The 18,941-nt window shown below is 38.9% G+C and overlaps 7 protein-coding genes across 7 annotated transcripts; 4 read left to right on the top strand and 3 right to left on the bottom strand.

Moving 5' to 3' along the window:
* Positions 1–22: 22 nt before the first annotated feature.
* Positions 23–1,583, bottom strand: EV154DRAFT_488978 (uncharacterized protein; the record flags this gene model as incomplete). Its single annotated transcript, XM_051599228.1, has 4 exons — positions 23–1,119; positions 1,208–1,271; positions 1,354–1,449; positions 1,541–1,583. Coding segments are annotated over 4 exons (1,300 nt in total), but the record flags the coding sequence as incomplete, so codon positions are not given.
* A 70-nt stretch (positions 1,584–1,653) lies between these two features.
* Positions 1,654–5,086, bottom strand: EV154DRAFT_557371 (uncharacterized protein). The gene is made up of 6 exons (XM_051605423.1): positions 5,061–5,086; positions 4,911–5,003; positions 4,546–4,812; positions 2,910–4,470; positions 1,959–2,833; positions 1,654–1,898 (listed from the first exon to the last, which is right to left on the bottom strand). The coding sequence occupies exons 1-6, from the start codon at positions 5,079–5,081 to the stop codon at positions 1,725–1,727; spliced, it is 2,991 nt and encodes a 996-aa protein (XP_051449966.1). The 5' UTR covers positions 5,082–5,086; the 3' UTR covers positions 1,654–1,724.
* EV154DRAFT_188081 (uncharacterized protein) lies at positions 5,072–5,511 on the top strand. The gene has a single exon (XM_051594277.1). It carries the CDS (start codon positions 5,141–5,143, stop codon positions 5,387–5,389), a length of 249 nt encoding a protein of 82 aa, XP_051449967.1. The 5' UTR covers positions 5,072–5,140; the 3' UTR covers positions 5,390–5,511.
* A 2,810-nt stretch (positions 5,512–8,321) lies between these two features.
* Positions 8,322–12,806, top strand: EV154DRAFT_534342 (armadillo-type protein). The gene is made up of 14 exons (XM_051604022.1): positions 8,322–8,746; positions 8,811–8,965; positions 9,035–9,140; positions 9,215–9,310; positions 9,383–9,498; positions 9,597–10,152; positions 10,228–10,355; positions 10,438–10,563; positions 10,641–10,906; positions 10,967–11,309; positions 11,370–11,861; positions 11,943–12,362; positions 12,432–12,500; positions 12,598–12,806. The coding sequence occupies exons 1-14, from the start codon at positions 8,422–8,424 to the stop codon at positions 12,730–12,732; spliced, it is 3,333 nt and encodes a 1,110-aa protein (XP_051449968.1). The 5' UTR covers positions 8,322–8,421; the 3' UTR covers positions 12,733–12,806.
* Positions 12,807–12,817: 11 nt separating this feature from the next.
* On the bottom strand, positions 12,818–15,005 carry EV154DRAFT_534346 (uncharacterized protein). The gene is made up of 2 exons (XM_051604023.1): positions 14,508–15,005; positions 12,818–14,447 (listed from the first exon to the last, which is right to left on the bottom strand). The coding sequence occupies exons 1-2, from the start codon at positions 14,958–14,960 to the stop codon at positions 12,849–12,851; spliced, it is 2,052 nt and encodes a 683-aa protein (XP_051449969.1). The 5' UTR covers positions 14,961–15,005; the 3' UTR covers positions 12,818–12,848.
* Positions 15,006–15,587: 582 nt separating this feature from the next.
* On the top strand, positions 15,588–17,247 carry EV154DRAFT_534350 (eukaryotic integral membrane protein-domain-containing protein). The gene is made up of 7 exons (XM_051604024.1): positions 15,588–15,861; positions 15,944–16,004; positions 16,076–16,242; positions 16,301–16,421; positions 16,491–16,684; positions 16,764–16,910; positions 17,017–17,247. The coding sequence occupies exons 1-7, from the start codon at positions 15,689–15,691 to the stop codon at positions 17,135–17,137; spliced, it is 984 nt and encodes a 327-aa protein (XP_051449970.1). The 5' UTR covers positions 15,588–15,688; the 3' UTR covers positions 17,138–17,247.
* Positions 17,248–17,640: 393 nt separating this feature from the next.
* EV154DRAFT_188194 (uncharacterized protein) lies at positions 17,641–18,941 on the top strand (the record flags this gene model as incomplete). The annotated part of the gene is made up of 1 exon (XM_051594278.1): positions 17,641–18,941. A coding segment is annotated over one exon (1,301 nt), but the record flags the coding sequence as incomplete, so codon positions are not given.

Genomic DNA, 18,941 nt, shown 5'->3' on the forward strand with positions numbered 1-18,941 from the left:
TTGGAGCTAGCGGATTGAGGACCCTTTCGACGGGAGCTAGAGACATAATCATTTTGGTGGTGATGATCCAGGTTATAATCCTCTTGAGGTTGTGGGCTTGTATTGAAAGAGGGAGTGGAAGGAGGAGGACGACGACCGAGTACGAATTTCTTGAGAAGACTGGAAGGAGGCTTTAATTCCGCAGGTAAAACACTGGGAATTTCAAATCCGTTTAATTTTCGATAGACTAAATGCATAGCAATTGAAAATTCATCCACGTCCAAACTTCCACGGTTTTCAGTATCGGCCAAATTCCAGATCTTCATCAGATCCTGTGGGGGTAATTGGGATTGCGTCAACACATCCTTGGCTGTATCGCCTGACATAAATCCAGAGCCAGATCCTTCCCATGCATTGAAAATCTCGCGATACCGTTGTTTATCCTGAGGACTGATCTTCCATGATAATCGGTCTGAATCACTGGTCCCCAAACTGGGGTTCAATAAATTCGTCACGCCGTTTTGGTTAGGCATCATCTTCTTTGCAAAATCCAGATTTTGAAGACGAGGTTTGGGTGGTTGGGTAGGGGCCGGTGGCATAAACGAAGGCCCAGAGTTGCCATAGTTTCCATATCCCGTTTGCATAGGTAATTGCGGTACGGGAGGTGGTGTAGATCGATTAGCAGGCATACCTGTCATCATATTCAATTGCTGAGATGCCAACATACCCGTTTGTTGAGGCACCATCATTTGGTGAGACATCATACCCGTCTGTTGCGCATGCATTGGTTGCTGAGATCCCATCATGCCTGTAGGCTGTTGATTCATCATACCCGTCTGTTGATTCATCATGCCTGTAGGTTGTTGATTCATCATACCCATACCTGTTTGTTGAGAGCCCATCATGCCAGTTTGCTGAGGTTGAACATTATATTGTTGTGTATTCACAAGCTGCTGTTGCTGCTGTTGAGGGTTTTCGGTGGATGCGATGGTGGCCATAGCAATTTCTGTCTCTTCTCTAATATTGGGAGGAAGGCTAGCGGGTAATACTTGACCTGTGAGTTTCTTGGAGGTTAAGAACATAGCCACTGCAAATTCAGGAAACGACAAGAAGGGTGAGTTGGAGATGGAAGAGAGATCCCTTATAGTATCAAAAAAAAAAAAGAGAAAAGGGACGTTAGGTTCTTTTTCATAATCGCTCGTTTTTGTTTAGTCAATGCAAGTGTTACCAAATCTTTGCCAAGGAATCATTATCGAGATTAGAACGTCTGAGAAGTTCGCTTACTGCGTTAGCTATTCAACGACAACAAAAAAAAGAAAGGGTGAGTTGTGAGTGGAGAGGGTTAAAAAAAAAGGAAGGTGAAGCAATGAATACCAGAAATCTTGTTGCCACCAAATGCAGCAGCACTTTGGGTAAATATTTGTTCGAACTTTGCTTGGTCCGAAGGTGTCAAAAAACTAAAGCGAATACCTAATGTTGTTATTATAAAAGAGACCCTTTAGTTTCCTTTTCGTTTATTTATTCCTTTTATTCCCTTTTCTTTTTACGACGAGTCATTTACCCTTTGAAGGACTTGATTGACCTCCAGTGTTATTATTATACATTGCTGTTTTTATTTTATAATTTGTAATAATAAAAAAAACAAGATGAGAATAAGAAAAAAGAAAAAAAGGTGTGGGTTTAATTTATTTCAAGAACATGAAATGCTTCTTAAAAAGGAAGGGAGCACAGTCTAATGTCCGCTCTTATTCATCAAACGCCATCGGCTCTTTTAAATACAGTTGGTATAATTTTGTCTGGTCTTCCTCCGCATGAAGCATCGTGATATGGATAATCGGTGCTGTGCTCGATAATGGGTCTGTTCGAGACACATAAACGCATCTTATTTTGTTTCCTGCAATCGCCTGCACAAGCGCAGTCTTTTTACTAAAAGTTAGCCTTCATGTTCCACTCTCCTTTTTTTTTTATATATAACTTACTGTTTCTAAATGTCGAATTTCAATCACATTAGTTGAAAACACAATCAAATAAGGAAAGCTCACAACCACATATTTAGCCTCGGTTTCAAACATAATTTGTGGCTGCAACAGATCTGCATCTGTCTCTGCTACAGGCCACGCTGCTTCGGCACTACAGATAAGTCCTGTCCCGGGTTGGTTTAAAGGCACATAAGCGATGGTCGTGAGCGAAGGATCATCCAATTGTGGACTTGTACCTATCGTCACATGGTACGGTACCGCCGGTAACGAGATACGAAACGAGTATTTGACATGTTGATAGCTATTATTTTGTGCATTCGTTGACCCCATGATCCAATTCACAATATCCACCTTTTCAACTCCCTCCGTACGTGAGCGGATATACACCGTATCCTGAATAATTTTTAAATCTGTAGGCTCAACAGAGATGGGTTTATATTCTTTGCATTTCTTGAACCAAGGACTGGAAGATCCCGCTTCAACACGATACAGCATCAACACCAGTCGAACAGACCCCGTACGACGACGTCGTAAATAACAAAGAATCGGTTCTCCGCGTAAAGTACCCACTGCAAATGAAATCACGCCTGTCTTTTGAAGCAGTTGAAATTCCTTGCTTTCATCTCGGTTCATCATCTCGTTCGATGTATCTACTGTTGTGCCAGTGCTGCTTGGATAGATATCGTCAATCAGAATCGCTCCTAGCACACGGTTTGGTTTGAACCCTCGCACAAGTAACATTCGGTTATCAAACAATTCAATCTGATGACAATTGTGTCCTAACACCAACTTAAATCCTTCCGTACCATCACTGTACGCAACCCAAAGACCGTAGCGAGTACCCAGAGCAATGACACTTCTACCTTCGGACGTAGCTAAATTATTGTTTTGTCTTTTACGTTGAATAAATAAAAGTGATATACCATGACACATATTTAACAAAAAACTTACTGAAGGGTAAGGAGCACCAGATCGTTCCACAGCCAGTGGCAAATCGTCCCTCGACACTACGTAAAGCAGAACAATTAGGCTTACTACATATTAATTCCAATTCAAACGGTCCAAGGTCTGGATTGGGCAAGATGGACTTTATTTTATTTTTCCAAGCCAACTTGATATCAGCTGAATCACACTCAAACAAATAAGTCAGGTTCGGGTCAGCTAAATGAGAGATTTGCAGTAATCGAGGTCGAATCACACCACCACCACCACCACCACCGCCAGTACCACGGGGTGAAGCGACACGAATAGCAGTAGGTGATGAAGAAGAGGAAGCTGGCGCTATCATGGATTTTGCTGTATAAGCAGACGTCTTGTTCTTTCGTTTAATCCGTTGTTTGATCGTACGGATACGGTGGCGTAATTTCAAACCAGATATAGTGTAGATGGCCGAATAAGTGGATGAACCATCATCGGACCGTACACTCATGGCGTCGGGTGTCACCTGTTCGTTATACGGGCGCTGATGGTGATAAGATCCCGAACTGAGTTGATGTCGAATCGAAGAGAAGATGGTCGATTGTTGTGACGAGGTAGATGAAGTGCTGGTTTTAGAACGAGAGGTTAAACGAGAAGTTCCGTGCCCAAGTTTGAGCATGTAAAGTGGTATGGCTTTGTCAATTAACGTATACTCCAGTCGGTTTTCAGTGGAGGATTTTTCTCGAGTGATAAATAAAGCGTTGGAGAAAAGAAAGAGTTGACACATGATGGGCGGTATTCTGTTGATGAGTTCAAGTGAGCCTTCAAAGATGAGGACAGCATCGTCTGGTAATATTTGTGAGATGCGATGTTTTTGTGAAGGTATGGATAATCGCCGGACTCGAAGGGCATATTTGATTTCCATTAAACGTTGTTCGGACTGTGCATTTCGAATGGCTTCATTGATTTTGTGTAATAGATCTGGTAAAAAGAGGCTGATTTCTAGAAAAGAAGTATGATGTTCCAGTAGCGGTGAGTTCTTTAGGATGGTGGTGAATAATAGCACATACTTTGTAATACGAATGATGGGTGTGACCAACAAGTCTTTTAAAGGTAATCTAAAGTCCTTTTCAATGGATTCTTGTTGTTCGATAAATGCAACAAATGCTGTATTTTTATCCCATTCTAATTTATACTGGTATTCGGCAAAGACATGATTGGATGCATAGCGTATATACGGATCCGTGAACTTTTTGAAATGCTTCAACAGTAAATCTCCAATGCATCTTGAATCCGGGAACAGAAAAGTGCTTTTATCTCGTGTCCCTTCCAGGTCGCGCAACATCTTTCGATGAAGGTTAGCAAGTACATGGTAGTTACCAAATAACGTATCATGAAACGGAAATCGTCGTGCTTCCTCAATAATGTCTAACGATGATAACAAGGGTCTCGCAAATACATCTCGTATCACAAACAATTGCTTTAGAAAGTTTTCTTCATAGCTGACTAATTCCTCAATTGCCAATTGTCGTTTCTTCTCTTGCGCTGTCAAGTCTTCCAGAATATATCGAGGGATTCTATAAGACCAATCGACCTTTTTTTATTTTTGGTTATACGTTGAACGTGGCTTAGTGTTTATCATACCTAAAACAATATCTATTGAACTTACTGTATCGTCTATTGTCGGATTTTTCACTTCAAGTACACTCAACGGCTTTAAAGGACAAGTAGGTGAATAGCATTGTGACGTGGTTGCATTTTTGCATTGGGGTGAGTAACACGATAGTAATTGAACGAGAATACATTGTGTGGATATATCTTGAAATAAAAAGATACTTTTGGAAGAAGGTACCAATATTTGATTTTGAACAAGAGAATCGAATAAATACTCTTGTTGCTCTTCGGGCTGATCTGTCAAAACGAGACTACATGCATTCTGCATTTTGTTTTTGTTTTTTTAAAAGAAAGAACTTTTTTTTTTAGCATAAAAAAAACAGAGAGGGATATGTGTGTGTGCTATCTTTTTATCCATACCAAGGCTTCGTCTCTTGTTATCTGAGCATACTGTGCTTCTTTTACAAATTGCTTGGTAAGCCTTGAAAGACACCCTTTAATTTCAACCGTTGCCTATTTGTTTCTTAACAACACAATAAAAGCAGTAACATCTTTCTCTCTTTGCCTTACATTATTTTCCATTATTATCATTTTTTTTTTTAAAAAAAAAGAAGAAATAAAGAAAAAGGGAAATAAAAAGGGGAAAGCTGATGTTTGTTTTTTTTTTGTTTCCATCACGAGTTCTCCATAGAGTTACACACGCACACGCCATTATTTTTCCCTTTTTCATCGACACAAGAACACACAGCCGTTCCCAACGCCAAAGGGCGGTTTTTCAAATAAAAGGGCGACGTTCATTTTTTTTTTTTTTTTACACTGAAGCATCAAACGCTAAACTGAAATATGGCAAAACCAAGGCATTCGCACTTAACGGGAAACCCTCAGAATTCTGGCAATAATATCTGAAGAACCACAATATCACCCAATGGCACTCACAGTTTTCACCAGCTCCTTTACGCTATCTTGGATTCCAACTATTTTTCTCCATTCCCCAGCGCAACAATTATGTTAACACCATAATCCAAAAGATTCAACACGCCTGTAACAATCATAAACAACGACAATTCTCCATTTGTGGCCGAGCTACCGTGCTAGACTCTTTGATCTACTCAACACTGTGACACGTTATTCGACTATTCCCTATGACCAAAGCCCAAATTGTCAAGATCCAATCGGTTGGATATCAGTTCCTCATGTTTCGTATGTTCCCCAAACTCAAGCTAGCAACCCTCCAAAAAACCCAGCTTCAAGACATCCCCAAGACTGAACACCAATCAATTATTATACAAGGCATCTCTACTTTTAACCACCATTCCCCACTGCAATTTCACACTACTACTAGGAGCGGACTCTGCACTCACTCTGGCTATCACACCTCAATACTATTTTCCGTGACATTCCTTTCCATATCGAAAAAAACTACTCAACGCATTCAACAAAAGATCACCTCCCGTCTTATTGAACAAGAAGAGGACATGGTACTTCCACAACCAACATTTGATTTTTCTTAAAGTGACAAAATTTACCGTTCTCACTGTAATAATACGAGCTTTGATAAAAAAAAAAAAAAAAAAAAAAAAAAAACGCTGGAACGACTGTATTTGATGTAAATATGCTAACACACTACTTCAACGTAATAAATATACTTGTCATGGGAAGTAGTGTCGAGAGAGAGGGTGTGTGTGTGTGAAGAAGTGAGATGGCTTCTTTCGGTAAAGTCAATCAAAGGAAAATCACCTGAATATTTAATTGCCCAATGTTATGTGTATCAGACTTCTCCATTTATTTATGTGTATACATGGTAAGGCTCTATTTCATCAAGTCATAAACAGAGCTGATCAACTACTCAACCGAAATAACATGACAGGGGTCTATCTGTACACAATGAACTAAGACTTCGGATTCTCATCATTCAATCTACTATGACGTGCATTTTTTTTTCTCTCTTACAGTACTCTGAGCTCACATGTCTCAGTATAATATGGTAAGAACTTGTTCCGCTGTATCTTACAGAGAAAAAATCGGTTCATACTTTAAAAAAAAATGCGTCCTTTCCTAATCTTTTTATTATCTCAGAATAACCATGGGATACCTTTTACAAAAAGTGTCTCCAGTAACAGCAGATCAATCACAGCAATATCCCCAAAAGCTTTAGTGTTACACACCACCCAAAAAGCAAAATAATGGTTACACACAAGCGAAAAAAAGGGGGGTGGGGGTGGGAAATACGAACTGATGAATGCATAACTTATTTCATGCAGATTGAGATGATTTACAACTGTCGATCATTGTAATAGTTGTGGCTGAATGGGGATTGAATTTGTCAGATAAAAGAGAACAATAAAGCTACTCCGTCCTCTTTTCACTGTGAAGTGTGCTGTGACGATGTCGATATGAATGATAATACAGCAATCTAATGCTTTTTGGTGTTTAAGATGACGCAAAGTTTGACTATAAAAAGATCGTATCAGCTTGTATAAGCAATTGGGAGGCGAAATTTAAAGATCGTATCTACGCCAAGATATTTCATCTGTGTGGGAGTTAAGTGAGCAAACTAATGCTCAAAATACATGAAAATAATAGTATACCTTTCTTGTAGTAGTACTATCCAAACAGAGAAGCTTTTTACGAGACCCTATTAGTGACTATTTTGATAGTACTAGCCCAACCAGAGCTGGTTTACAGTTAACAAGAACCATCCAATATGAGCCTTTATTGAAGAAAAGGGAATAAATATTTCTTTATAAGTTTTATCTTGGCGTGGGTAATGGGAGCGTGGCTGCCATTTGGGTATCTTTTTTTTTTCTGTAAGTAGTGACCGATGCTTTCAATTTACGCTTAAAAGGATCAAAGGGTCTACTCCATATAAGCCAGTTGGATGATTCTTGAGACCCAAAACATGATAGAGTGCCTAAATGTGGATTGAAGGTAACCGTTAGTAAAAAGAATGAAAGGTCTCTACTTTTTTTTTTCTTCTGGCAAAGGCAAGTCTTTCACAAAAATCTTATTTTGCATTAAAAAAAAAAAAAAGACAGAGAGATGGTGGAACCCAATATATTAAAACAACGCTTGTAAGTGCGCGTAATATCAGAGGAGAGGTAAAGAAAAAAAAAAAGGTTGTGCTTAGCAACAGACATGTTTATGAGTTTCTATTTCAGCACTCGTTACCATGGATTGAACAAACCGGTTTTACGCTTTTTTTCTTCTTTTTTTTTAAATAAAAGACACAGTAAAAAAAGATATCCAAGTTTTTTTTTTTTTTTTTTTTTAATTGTCACACACTTCAAGGGATGACACAAAATATGTATCCCATTGTCTTGCAATGTCGTACAATTCCCTTTATTTTTTATCAGTAAATTCAACGTAGGTTTTTTTATTCAAGCAAAGCGTGAATAAAAAAACCCTCTCCCCCCACTGTTGATACTCAACCCTTTGCCTTTCTATTTTGTTTCAATCCCACTGTTACACTAGCATTCTCTAAATAAAAGGTGTAATTTTCAATCTACCGTTACACAAACTGTGCAGTGGTGATTGAAAATAGTGGTTTCAAAACCCCGTCCTGTGGGTTTAATATGAAAAAATGCAAAAAAAAAAATACGTGTCTGATAGACCTGTGTAACTCTTGTGTGTCCCCAAACGAGAGAAAAAAAGTACGATAACAAGCTACTGGATCCATTTTCTAGAATGTGAAAGTGACAAAGTATGTTTTTAAAAAAAAAAAGATAGATTGATAGATATATGCATAAAATAAGCTTTTGTTTTTACATGTATGTTCCTTGTAAAGATACCCAAAAAAAAAAAAAAAAAAAACAGGTCACGAGAAAAGAGAGAGGGGTTACTTCTAGAAACCACCTGTCTTTTTACGAAAAAAAAAAAAAAAGGTCTTTCATCATCCCTTTTTTTTTTAAACAAGAAGCATCCAAGAATTAACATGGCACAACAAGATGAACGTATTGGGTATTTCTCGACGCTTTGTCAAGAACTTTATAACCCTAAAAGCGCAAATGAACGAGATCAAGTACAAAAGATACTAGAGGCCAGTTTTCCTACTTTTGCCTCGGACGCTCATGTCACCACCCATTTAGAAAACATGCCTTCATTTCATATTCAGAACCCCACAGATACCGCAAACGCTTTACGCATCCTTCTCGAAAACTCCCCTAACCCTTACGTTCAAACTTTTGCCCTCTCCAGACTGAAACAACTCGTCATGGCTCAATTCACCCTCTTTGACAACGATACCAAGCTCCAGCTGCGTAAGTTCTCCTCCCCCCCTTTTTACCCTTAAACACACAACAACTAAACAAAATCTCTATCTAGGTACCTTCTTGTTGGAGTATGCTTATATTCACCCCGACTTGCAACCATTCGTCATTACACAGTTAGCTACCGTACTCGCTGTCCTGACTCGATTTGGCTGGCTAGAAATCGATGAGTATCAAAACGTATACAAAGATATGGCCCAATTCCTCCAGGTAAAGAGCTTTCCACCCCCCCCCCCTCCCTTCATCTTTTATATATAAATCATTGACCATCCTTCCAAGGCTTCAGCAGAGCATCGTATTGTAGGTGTTCAAATCTTGGCCATGATGGTACAAGACATGAATTCACCCACTATTCCCAAATACGCTGCCAAATTTAGAAAAGCAGGCAAGTGTTTTTATATGTATATCAAATGAACATTTGTATTCATGCTTAATTTTTTTTTTTTTATATATACATAGCTGCCGGACTTCGAGATACCCAATTATTCGAGATCTTTGAAAATGCATTTCAATTATTACAAGCCATTCTATCTTCCTCTCTCTCCTTTGATAAACGTAAGTTGACATGAAACAAAAAATTCCTCTCTCTCTCTCTCTCACTGACAAAAAAATAAAATTAAAAAATAGCGGGTCAGGAGGATAGGACAAAGGATGCCGTGTTGAATTTACTTTTAAGGTGTCTATCCTATGATTTCGCAGGCACCAGTCTTGATGAAGCCGGTGATGATACCAACGTAGTTCAGGTAAAAAAAAAAAAAACATATATAAGAAAAAAAAGATTCACTGGCAAACCTCCTCACAATGTACTAAAACTCTTTGAAAAAAAAAAAAAAAAAAAAAGATTCCTGCTTCATGGAGATCCATGTACGAAAAGGATGATTTTATCCCCACCTTCTTTTCCGCCTACCGTCAATTCAACCCTTCACACGCCAGTAAAGTCATGGAATGTCTAGTTCAAATTGCTGCTACCCGTAAGGCCCTCTTCAGTGGCGAGGACAAACGCTCTGATTTCGTGCAAGGTATGATGACCCATATCGGCGACATCATCTTGACCTCACAAGGTATGAACGATCCCGATTGTTATAACGGCTTTTGTCGTCTCCTACATCGTTTTCGCACCACCGCCCAGTTAAATGAGATGGCAGAGAAACCAGGTTATCTCCCCTGGATCGAATTGGTAGCGGATTTCACTCAAAAGGCCTTTGCACAACAACAACCCATGACTTGCTTTTATCTTTTGAGCTTTTGGGCTCGTATCGTCACCAGTATGGCTTATTATCAACAGTTGGGAGAGGACACCGTGCTCAAGTTGGAGGAAATCACTGTCGCTTTAACAAGGACCTTCATGACCACCTATATCGAATTCGTCCCTGCTCGTATCGAGGAAATGTTGGACGGTAAGTTTTTTTTTTAATGAAAAGAAAGAGAGAGAGTTTTTTTTTTGTTAAACTGGAAAAAAACTTGTGTTATAGATCCGTTGGATGATCAGGATGAATTGATCGAATCACTCACCATGTTGGGACAAATTGCGCGTTGCAAGTATGAGAAATCATGTGCTGCGCTTTTTGAAATATTTGATCCCATTACTGTCCACTATCAGGTAACAAATAAAATCAAAAAAAGAGAGAGAAAATACGTGTGTATCTAAACAAGGGAATATATATATATATATATATATACAGGAATTCATGAATCAGGCAAGTATGGGTACAATTAGTGGAGAAAATCTGAAAGAAGCCATCGAAATCTTTGAAGCCAAATTTGCTTGGATGGTCTATATCATGGCTGTTTTTGTTGGCAACCGCCCCGTAAGTGTTTTATTAATATCTTTTTCATGATTGTTTCTTTATAAAAAAAAAAAAAAACTAACATCACACCATGTTAGCCTTATTTGAGCTCGGACGAGAACGATGAACTAGACGGTCAATTAACGACCAAAGTAATTCAACTCATGCAAGTAAACCAAAACCTCGTTTCGGAAAATCGAGATTTCCAAAGTGAGAAACTGGATGCGGCGCTCGTGTATTTCTTTACCCAGTTTCGGAAATCCTATGTGGGTGAAACCAATACCAAGCCCGTCTACAAGAAACTCAATGAAGTCTTTGAGATTGAGGGACAAACCGATATGCTCAACCTCATCATGAACAAAATGTAAGCTTCTTTTGTAACTTTTTTTTTTTACCGCACTAAAAATATCCCCTCCCCTTTTAGTATCACCAACTTGCAAATGTGGGGGTCCAGTGAAAGCATTATTAAACAATCTTTGGAACTGTTCCATGACCTCGCCAGTGGTTACAGCGCCCTTAAAAACCTACGAAAAATAGACGCCACCACCCTCATCATGCAAAACCATCTCTCCAATGACTTTTCCTTTTTCAATCATGCTAAACACCGTCAAAGTCGTATGCTGTATTATCAAGTTCTCTGTAAAATTCTCTTTGCCGAGGATAATTGTGAGGCAGAATTCTACGAGTTTATGAAACCCTTTGAAGTACGTCTGGATCATCTCTCCACTTTATCCACCATTGAAGAGTTCAGGCAACCCGGAGTCCAGGTACAAACCCCTCCCAATTTCTTTTTTTTACATTTACATTCGGACTCATTTACTTATTAGAACGCATTGGTAGAGGTGTTTCGTGATTTACGCGCCTTCATTCAACCCATCCAAAGTCGAAAGAATTACCTCTTATTCTTTCACTGGTTCTACCCAGACTACATGCCAGTCCTACTCAAGGGTATCAGTGCTTGGTCCCCAGATCCTTCTGTGAACACCTTGCTTAAATTCTTTGAAGAGTTTGTCAGTAACAAGAGTCAACGTCTCAACCTTGATGTCTCGTCCGCCAACGGTGTACTCATCTTTCGCGATGCCAGTCAGATCCTCTGCACGCATGGTCAACGCATAGTGGGCGGAGGCACCCTCAGCGAATCGGACAAATATCCCGTCAAATACAAGGGCATGGCTACCTGTTTTAATCTCCTGGGTAAATGTCTGGGTGGAAAGTATATTAATTTCGGTGTCTTTTGGTTGTATGGGGATAAAGCAGTGAATGAAGCCTACAGTATCATGTTTCAAATGATGTTGGATATCCCTCTCTATGACATGATGGTAACGTTGACAACGAAAAAAAAAAAATTGAGAGAGAGAGAAAACTAAAGAGAGAAAGAGTGTATTTTTTTTTTTTTTTAGAATTATCCAAAGTTAGCCAAGGCATTTTTCTTTATGTTGGATGAATTTTCTGCCGAACAAATGATGATGGACCCAGGAATGCCTGGGGAGGCATTTTTGTATATTTTACAAGCGTGTGAGGAAGGAGTGGAATCAAACGATAGTTGGATTCGTACACACGCATGTTCAACAGTAAATAATATTTGTACATTTGTTTTACGCGAGACGGAAAAAGCCGAATTGCGTCACGAAGGCGGTGGTGGTACTGAAAAGAAAAAGACAGAGGCTCTCAAGAGTCCTTGTTTAAATTATCTGTCTCAATACCCTCATCTTTTACCTAAATTATTAACCACCTTATTTGGTTTAATCCTGTTTGATGAAAATAATGATCAATGGCAGCTGTCAAGACCTTTATATTCCCTTGTGTTACTCGACCGCGATGTAAAACGTGTTTCTCTATTATTATTTTTTTTCAATATTAATCTGCTGACATTTTTTTTTTTTTTAAAGTTTGCCGCAAAATACACAAACCAAGTGATTCTTCAACAGTTACCGGAACGCCGAGAATTTGTAACCAAAGTGAGTTTAGTTTTTTTTTTTTTTTTTTTTTTTTTCACACACAAGAATTCATTCACCCGTGTTAAACCTTAATTTTTTTTTTTTGTGATGTGTTTAGGCCCTGAGTAACTTGATGGATGGAAGTGGTTGGACTCTCAGTACAAAAGATCGTGAACGCTTTTACCAACAAGTACAAGCTGTAAAAAGACTCTTGAACAGTAGTCATATTGTCCTTGTCCCCCTCGTAAATTAATCCTACAAAAAAAAAAAAAGACATGTATACCTTTTTTTTTTTTGTTTAAAATAATAAAAACATACACACACACACACACACACACTTTTTTTTTCATACATGTTTTTATTTATTTTTTAAGAAGACACTGGGATGGATTCTTTATTGTTGTTGGGTGAAGAGGGTGAATGATAATCCACCACCATCCTCGTCTCTAATCTAGGTCGTTTATCTTCTTCCTCTTCTTCATCATCCGCCATCTCCAAAACTCGTTTTTTACTCACATATCCTTTTTGTGACATGCTCATTAACGTATCCGCCGCACTACTTTCCACCGGACTTTCCTTTTTCTGCTGCTGCTGTATGTGTTGCTGTTGCATGGGTTGCTGCTGTATAGACTGCTGCTGTATGGAATGTTGTTGTTGCTGTTGCTGTTGTTGTTGTTGCTGTTGTTGTTGTCGCATCACGGTACTATGCTGACTACTGGTTGAATTATGACGTTGATGAGGTGCACTATGATTGACGGTTGGGTATTCTCGTTTCACAGCCACGGGAGAACTCTTTTCATTATCGTACAATACCGAGGTTCTTCGTAAAGGTTCTGATCCGGTCGAATGAAAAGAAGGAAAGGATTCATTGGGAGGTCGACTGTTTGTCCCATTATTGGCAGGAGAGGCGTAGTAAAGGCGAGGAGAGGATTTTTTACTGGGAATGGGAGATCGAACAACGGAAGACATCTTTGGTGTTGTGCTAGCATGACGATAGATGGGTGATCGTGATTCGACAAGCATAGGGTTCATCAAGATACGTTCAGAAGGCGTAGGGGCTCTACCACCACCTCCAATATCTGGTATACGTACTTCTGCTGCTGCTGTAGAAGAAGAAGAAGAAGAAGAAGGAAAGGGTACAGGGGAGCGTAAATCATTTAATGCGTTAGAGGGTTGAGAAGGAGGAGGAGGAAGATCTGTTCTTCTTTGACCATTGTTTGCCAAAAGAGGAGGTTGATATTGATGAGATAAAGGTGGTGGAGGAGCAGGTGAAGTCCCATTTGCACTTGTGTTATTGTATTGATATGGATTATTAACATCTTGAGGTACGGGAGTTGTGACGGGTGCATTGGACGGATTTGATTTTCTTAGGAGTTCTAAACGTTGTCTAATGTGAGGGTTGGATGGATCTAATTCACTAGCGCGTTGATAGGCATCCAATGCATCCTGGATTTGATTATTGCAAGATTCATAAAGGGTACCTAAATCATACCATACTTCACTGATATAAGGGTTTAATCGAATAGCACGACTATAAGCATCCAAGGCATCTCTGTACTGATTGATTTGATAATAGAGAACACCAATGGAGCACCAAAATGTGGGATTACGAGCATCACGGTAGACAGCCTGTTGATAGGCCTCATAAGCTTTATTGTAGTTTTGTTCGACCATGTAACATCGACCGAGTAAATACCATGATTGTGCATCCGTACTGTCTGCTTTTAAGGATCGGGTGAGGTATTGGATAGCGGTACCTTGGTTGGAAAAGGAAGTATTTTGTTGGTGATAGAGCCAACCTAATTGCTGAAGCACTTTAGCATGATCTGGGTTCTCGGATAAGACACGTTCATAGGCTTCTTTAGCCAATTCGTATTCTTTTTGTTGTTCATAGACGTGACCGGTCTGGAACCAGATATCGATTTCTGTCAGTGGTCTCGGTGGGTTATGCAGTATATAACGAAAGCACTTTGTGTTGTTATTGTTAATAATTAATACATAAAAAAAAGAGAGAGAAAGGTAAAGTACCTGGAGAGAGAGGTCATATTTCTGTTGCTGCTTGTAGATGATGCCTAAACGAAAGTATATTTCATTTGATTTTTCAAATTGAGGATCCATCTTCATGACAGCAGAAAATGCTTCTTCAGCGTGTTCGATAGAACCATAACGATCATAAAGAATACCGATACCATACCATAGTTTAGGGTCCTTGGGGCTTGGTAAATGGTAAAGAGCTTGTTGATAGGCTTGATAGGCTTCTTGTAGGTTATCCATCATGAGATAACAATGACCTAAGGAACTCCATGTTTCACCATTGTTTTCTTGTAGAGCCAAGATGCGTTTGAAGTAGTCGATGGCTTTAGCGAATTGTTCTCGTCCCCTACATAATGATGCTATATGTGATAATGCGCTAACCGAATAAGGGTTGTGTCTTAGGGCCGCCTCATAGGAATTCATGGCTCTTTCCCAGTCCGACATCATTTCGGCTAAATTACCTATAATTTTTTTATTTTTTTTTATTTTTTTATTTTTAAAAAAAGGTATTTTTATTTTTAGAGTTTCGCATACAAAAAAAAAAAAAAAAAATTTATTTATTTTGTGGCGTTCCCGATCAGCTAGTCTTAATTTGGCGCACAGTTACACACACACACACACACACCTCCCCTTCTTTTTTCTGTACTCCCTTACTTTCTCCCTTTTATGGCTCCGTCATCTCCTGCACAAACACAAGACTTTTTTTTTTTTTTTTCCTTTTTTTTTTTTTTTTTTTTTTTTTTAGCAAGACCCTCAGTATACACACACAAAATAAATAAATAATAATAATAAAAAAAAAAAAGATATACTAACCAAGTGTCAACCAAGCTTGTTCATTTACAGTAGCTAATTTTTGTACAATAGGTTGAGCTGCTATACTATTGTTATTTATACTTGCAGTCATGAATGAGAAAGTGAGAGAGAAAAAAAAAAAAAAAAGATGAACAAGATGAGGAAAAGAAATAAAAAAAAAAAAAAAATCTTGGTCCTTTGTTTCCCCTCCTCCTCCTCCTCCTCCTCCCCCCCAAAAAAGATCTGTTTTCTAAATCTTATCCCCCCCCTTTAATTTCTCCACCTCACGTGATTTTTAATCCCCCCCCCCTCCTCTCTTATCCCGTTCCCCCAAATATATATATATTTTTATCATACATTTTTTTTTTTTTTGCAGTGCAATAATGACACTCAAGAACATGGTGGCTAATGTACCTTCACTCACCAAGGCACTTGTATCCACATGTATTCTCTTTTCCCTCGCTTCTCAAGTCTATGTCTATCGTCTGAAACAAGCATCCGACCCTGAATCTACCATTCTCAACATTTGTCCATTCATTGGTCTACTGCCGGGATTGTAAGCCCCCTTTTTAACACATACACACACACACGCACACACATCTTGTCTTAACTAATAACTCGCGTTTCCCCCACCGTAGTGTCATGTATGCTCCTTGGACTTTACTCACCGCTACCTTTTACGAAAGCAATCTCTTTACGGTAAAAAAAAAACTATCTCTTTTTTTTTTTTCGTATGTGTGGCTAAACCTCTTTTTTTTTTTTCCCTTTAGTTGACGACAAGCGTAGTTGTATTACTATTCTGTGGCAAGTATTTGGAACGTGCATGGGGATCACGCGAGTTATTTAAGTTTGTGCTGGTCACTGCCATCTTTTCCAATATCGTAACATGGTTTGGCATTCTCGTCTCTTATTATCTTTCGGGCGATGACAAGTTCTTGTGAGTTTAATGATAATAGTAAGAAAGGGGCAGTTGAACTTACATATACGTCAAATAGATATCAAGTTCAGATCAATGGCATGTCGGGTGTCTTTTCCGCTTTTTTAGTCGCATTTAAGCATTTAATCCCTGAACATCGTATTGCTATATTAGGCGGTCGTTTGTCTATCCGCGTCAAAGTAAATTTTCCTTTTTTCAGATCCCCCAAGTCTTTTATATACATCTTATTAACCTTTCTCTCTTAAAAGAACCTTCTAGGCGTGGCTACTGCTATCAGTATCCTTTCCCTCATTGTGTTTCAAGCTATTGTATTTTATAATCTCGTTAATATTGGTTGGGTTATTGGTTGGGTCTATATTCGTTTCTTCAAGTATCAAGATGGTATCCAAGGAGATCGTAGTGAAACCTTTGCTATTCAAACCTTCTTTCCAGAGTTTTTACAGTAAGTCAATCCCCCCCCCCACCCACCCCTTAAAAAAAAAAAAACTCATCCCCCCCCTTTTTTTTTTTTAAACAAAAAGCCCGGTGATTGGATTTGTTTCAAATATCGTGTATGGTGCACTTGTCAAATTAAATTGTTGTCAAGGTTCACGTCCTTTTGTAGACGCAGAATTAGGCAATATGCCTCCCGCCCCAGGTTCCGCTAGAGCCGAAGCCGAACGCCGCAGGTAAAATAGTCCTCCTTTTTTTTTTTTTTAGATTCACACACACACACACACGAAAAAAAAAAAAAGATCTGACATTTTTTTTTTTTTTTTTTTTTTTTTTTAATAGAGCATTGGCCTTGAAAGCTTTAGATATGCGTTTAGCGAAATCACCAGCGACTGAACCTGCATCTCGACCCGATATACTTTTTGATGCAGAACAAAATACGCCATCCAACGCCGATCCTTAATTTTTTTTTTTTTTTTATTTTATCATGTGAGAGGGGATGAATAAAAAAAAAAAAAGGGGGGTGGAAAGAAGGGAAAAAAAAAAAAAAGACAAAGGGAAAAGAAAGGGGGGAGGGAAGGGGAGGGAAAAAAAAAAAACCATTTTTACTTATTAAAATTTTTTTATTATTATCCAAAACCTAACAATTTTAAAAAAAAGGTCTTTTTTTAACATGATGGTGTAATAGCAGTCACTCATGAAAAGGGGGTTTTTTTTGGGGGGTAGCACCCGTTAAAAGACCAAGTTTTATTCTGGAAGGGTGAGCTTCTCTTATCTGCTGTCATAATGAACCGTGATGCACGCGAACATATGAAAAAAAGGGGGTGAAGTCAATGAAATACAGTGCGCGCAGTAAACTAAACTCAAAAAAAAAAAAAGGCTGACGTCATGGAAAGAAAATTTAAAAAAAAATTCCTAAAAAAAAAAAAAGTTGTGTTTGATTCGCCCAGTGCAAAAAAATAAAAAAAAAAAAAAATCTTTAGTGGTGTCGGCCCCAGGCTGAGAAGGGGGGCGAGCGAGGGGGGGGAAAGAGAGAGAAAGAGAGACAGAGATTTTTTTTTTTTTTACCCCTTGACACATAACATGTCCTTTTCTAGAGAAGGTTGGAAGTCACAAAAAGCACTGGCCCAAGTGTGTCGACAATGTCTTTTCAAAGGTATGGCAGCGTCAACTCCTGTGGTACTTATGAGACGTGCCAGTACAGGTAATGTTCGAATGGAGGAGACCCCTGGTTTATTAGAAAAGTTTCGTCAACAACTATACCAGCCTACAAAGAACAACAACAACATACCAGCTCATTATTCTGCTAGAGTAAAAAAAGCCATGACCAGAAGACAAGTCAGACACGCACTAAGCTCCATGTATCAAACAGCTAAAAAGCAAAACCCTCTCTTTTTATCTCAACTCTCTCGACAGGAATTCGACCTCTTCCTAGCTCAATTCATTTCAAACCCTGACGACCCTACCACTAACCCTCCCATGTTGGAGGCTCTCGAGATCTTGTCCGATTACAAACACAATGGCAACACAACTCTGAAAAGAGACGATTATGAACTCATGATTTATTTAGCGACAGAATTAAAATTAACAAATAGAGCCATCGACTTACTGGAGGAAGCCACTTCTTTACACCACCATTCACTTCACTCATCTTCCTATGAAGCCGTCATTCATTTATTATCCACACAAAATAAAAAACAGTCCATGCACCATTGGTTACTTGCCTACGCAGCTCCTCCCACTTTCGCCATGGTGAGGTCCGTCGTCCTGTCAAAATTGAACGATTTGGAAGAAGCTGCAGACTATTTACGTCAACACCATCCTACACACCCATTAGCCGATCTCGTGGTGAAACACACAACAGATTCACGTCAACTATTAGACCATGCTCTCGATTTATTTGCAATCGACTCTATCCATCATTGGCGATTAAACGACACCTTGTCCATCTATCGTAAAAAACGTCAGGCAGGATTATCCACTTCCATGATCGTCAAACACCTCGTTACCAAATCGTTATATACAGGTCAATACCATACAGCCGAGAAACTTTTAACAGAGACCCTCGAAAGGAAAGATGCTTCCAACGTCTTACACGTCGCAAATAAAATCATGCATTGGCATATCTTGCAATCCAATATCAAGGCCGCTGTTCACATCTGGCAACAATTAGAATCACATCATTACACCCTCGATAAACCCATCATGGAAGAATTGATTTTAGCTGCGGCACGACTGAAATATCATGTCGATACCAACAAAGTATA

The sequence above is a fragment of the Mucor mucedo genome, assembly GCF_025094135.1.
Source record: "Mucor mucedo strain NRRL 3635 chromosome Unknown EV154scaffold_328, whole genome shotgun sequence".
NCBI lineage: Eukaryota > Fungi > Mucoromycota > Mucoromycetes > Mucorales > Mucoraceae > Mucor > Mucor mucedo.

Coding starts and splice junctions, on each gene's coding strand:
- EV154DRAFT_557371 (XM_051605423.1), bottom strand. CDS start 5,081: ATGATAATAATGGAAAATAAT. Junction 2,834..2,909: donor CTGGTGCTCCTTACCCTTCA/GTAAGTTTTTTG, acceptor ACAATAATTTAG/CTACGTCCGAAGGTAGAAGT. Junction 1,899..1,958: donor AAATTCGACATTTAGAAACA/GTAAGTTATATA, acceptor TTTAGTAAAAAG/ACTGCGCTTGTGCAGGCGAT.
- EV154DRAFT_188081 (XM_051594277.1), top strand. CDS start 5,141: ATGTTTGTTTTTTTTTTGTTTCCATCACGAGTTCTCCATAGAGTTACA.
- EV154DRAFT_534342 (XM_051604022.1), top strand. CDS start 8,422: ATGGCACAACAAGATGAACGTATTGGGTATTTCTCGACGCTTTGTCAA. Junction 8,747..8,810: donor CGATACCAAGCTCCAGCTGC/GTAAGTTCTCCT, acceptor ATCTCTATCTAG/GTACCTTCTTGTTGGAGTAT. Junction 10,153..10,227: donor TATCGAGGAAATGTTGGACG/GTAAGTTTTTTT, acceptor CTTGTGTTATAG/ATCCGTTGGATGATCAGGAT.
- EV154DRAFT_534346 (XM_051604023.1), bottom strand. CDS start 14,960: ATGATGTCGGACTGGGAAAGAGCCATGAATTCCTATGAGGCGGCCCTA. Junction 14,448..14,507: donor AATATGACCTCTCTCTCCAG/GTACTTTACCTT, acceptor AACAACACAAAG/TGCTTTCGTTATATACTGCA.
- EV154DRAFT_534350 (XM_051604024.1), top strand. CDS start 15,689: ATGACACTCAAGAACATGGTGGCTAATGTACCTTCACTCACCAAGGCA. Junction 15,862..15,943: donor ATTGGTCTACTGCCGGGATT/GTAAGCCCCCTT, acceptor CCCCCACCGTAG/TGTCATGTATGCTCCTTGGA. Junction 16,005..16,075: donor ACGAAAGCAATCTCTTTACG/GTAAAAAAAAAA, acceptor TTTTCCCTTTAG/TTGACGACAAGCGTAGTTGT.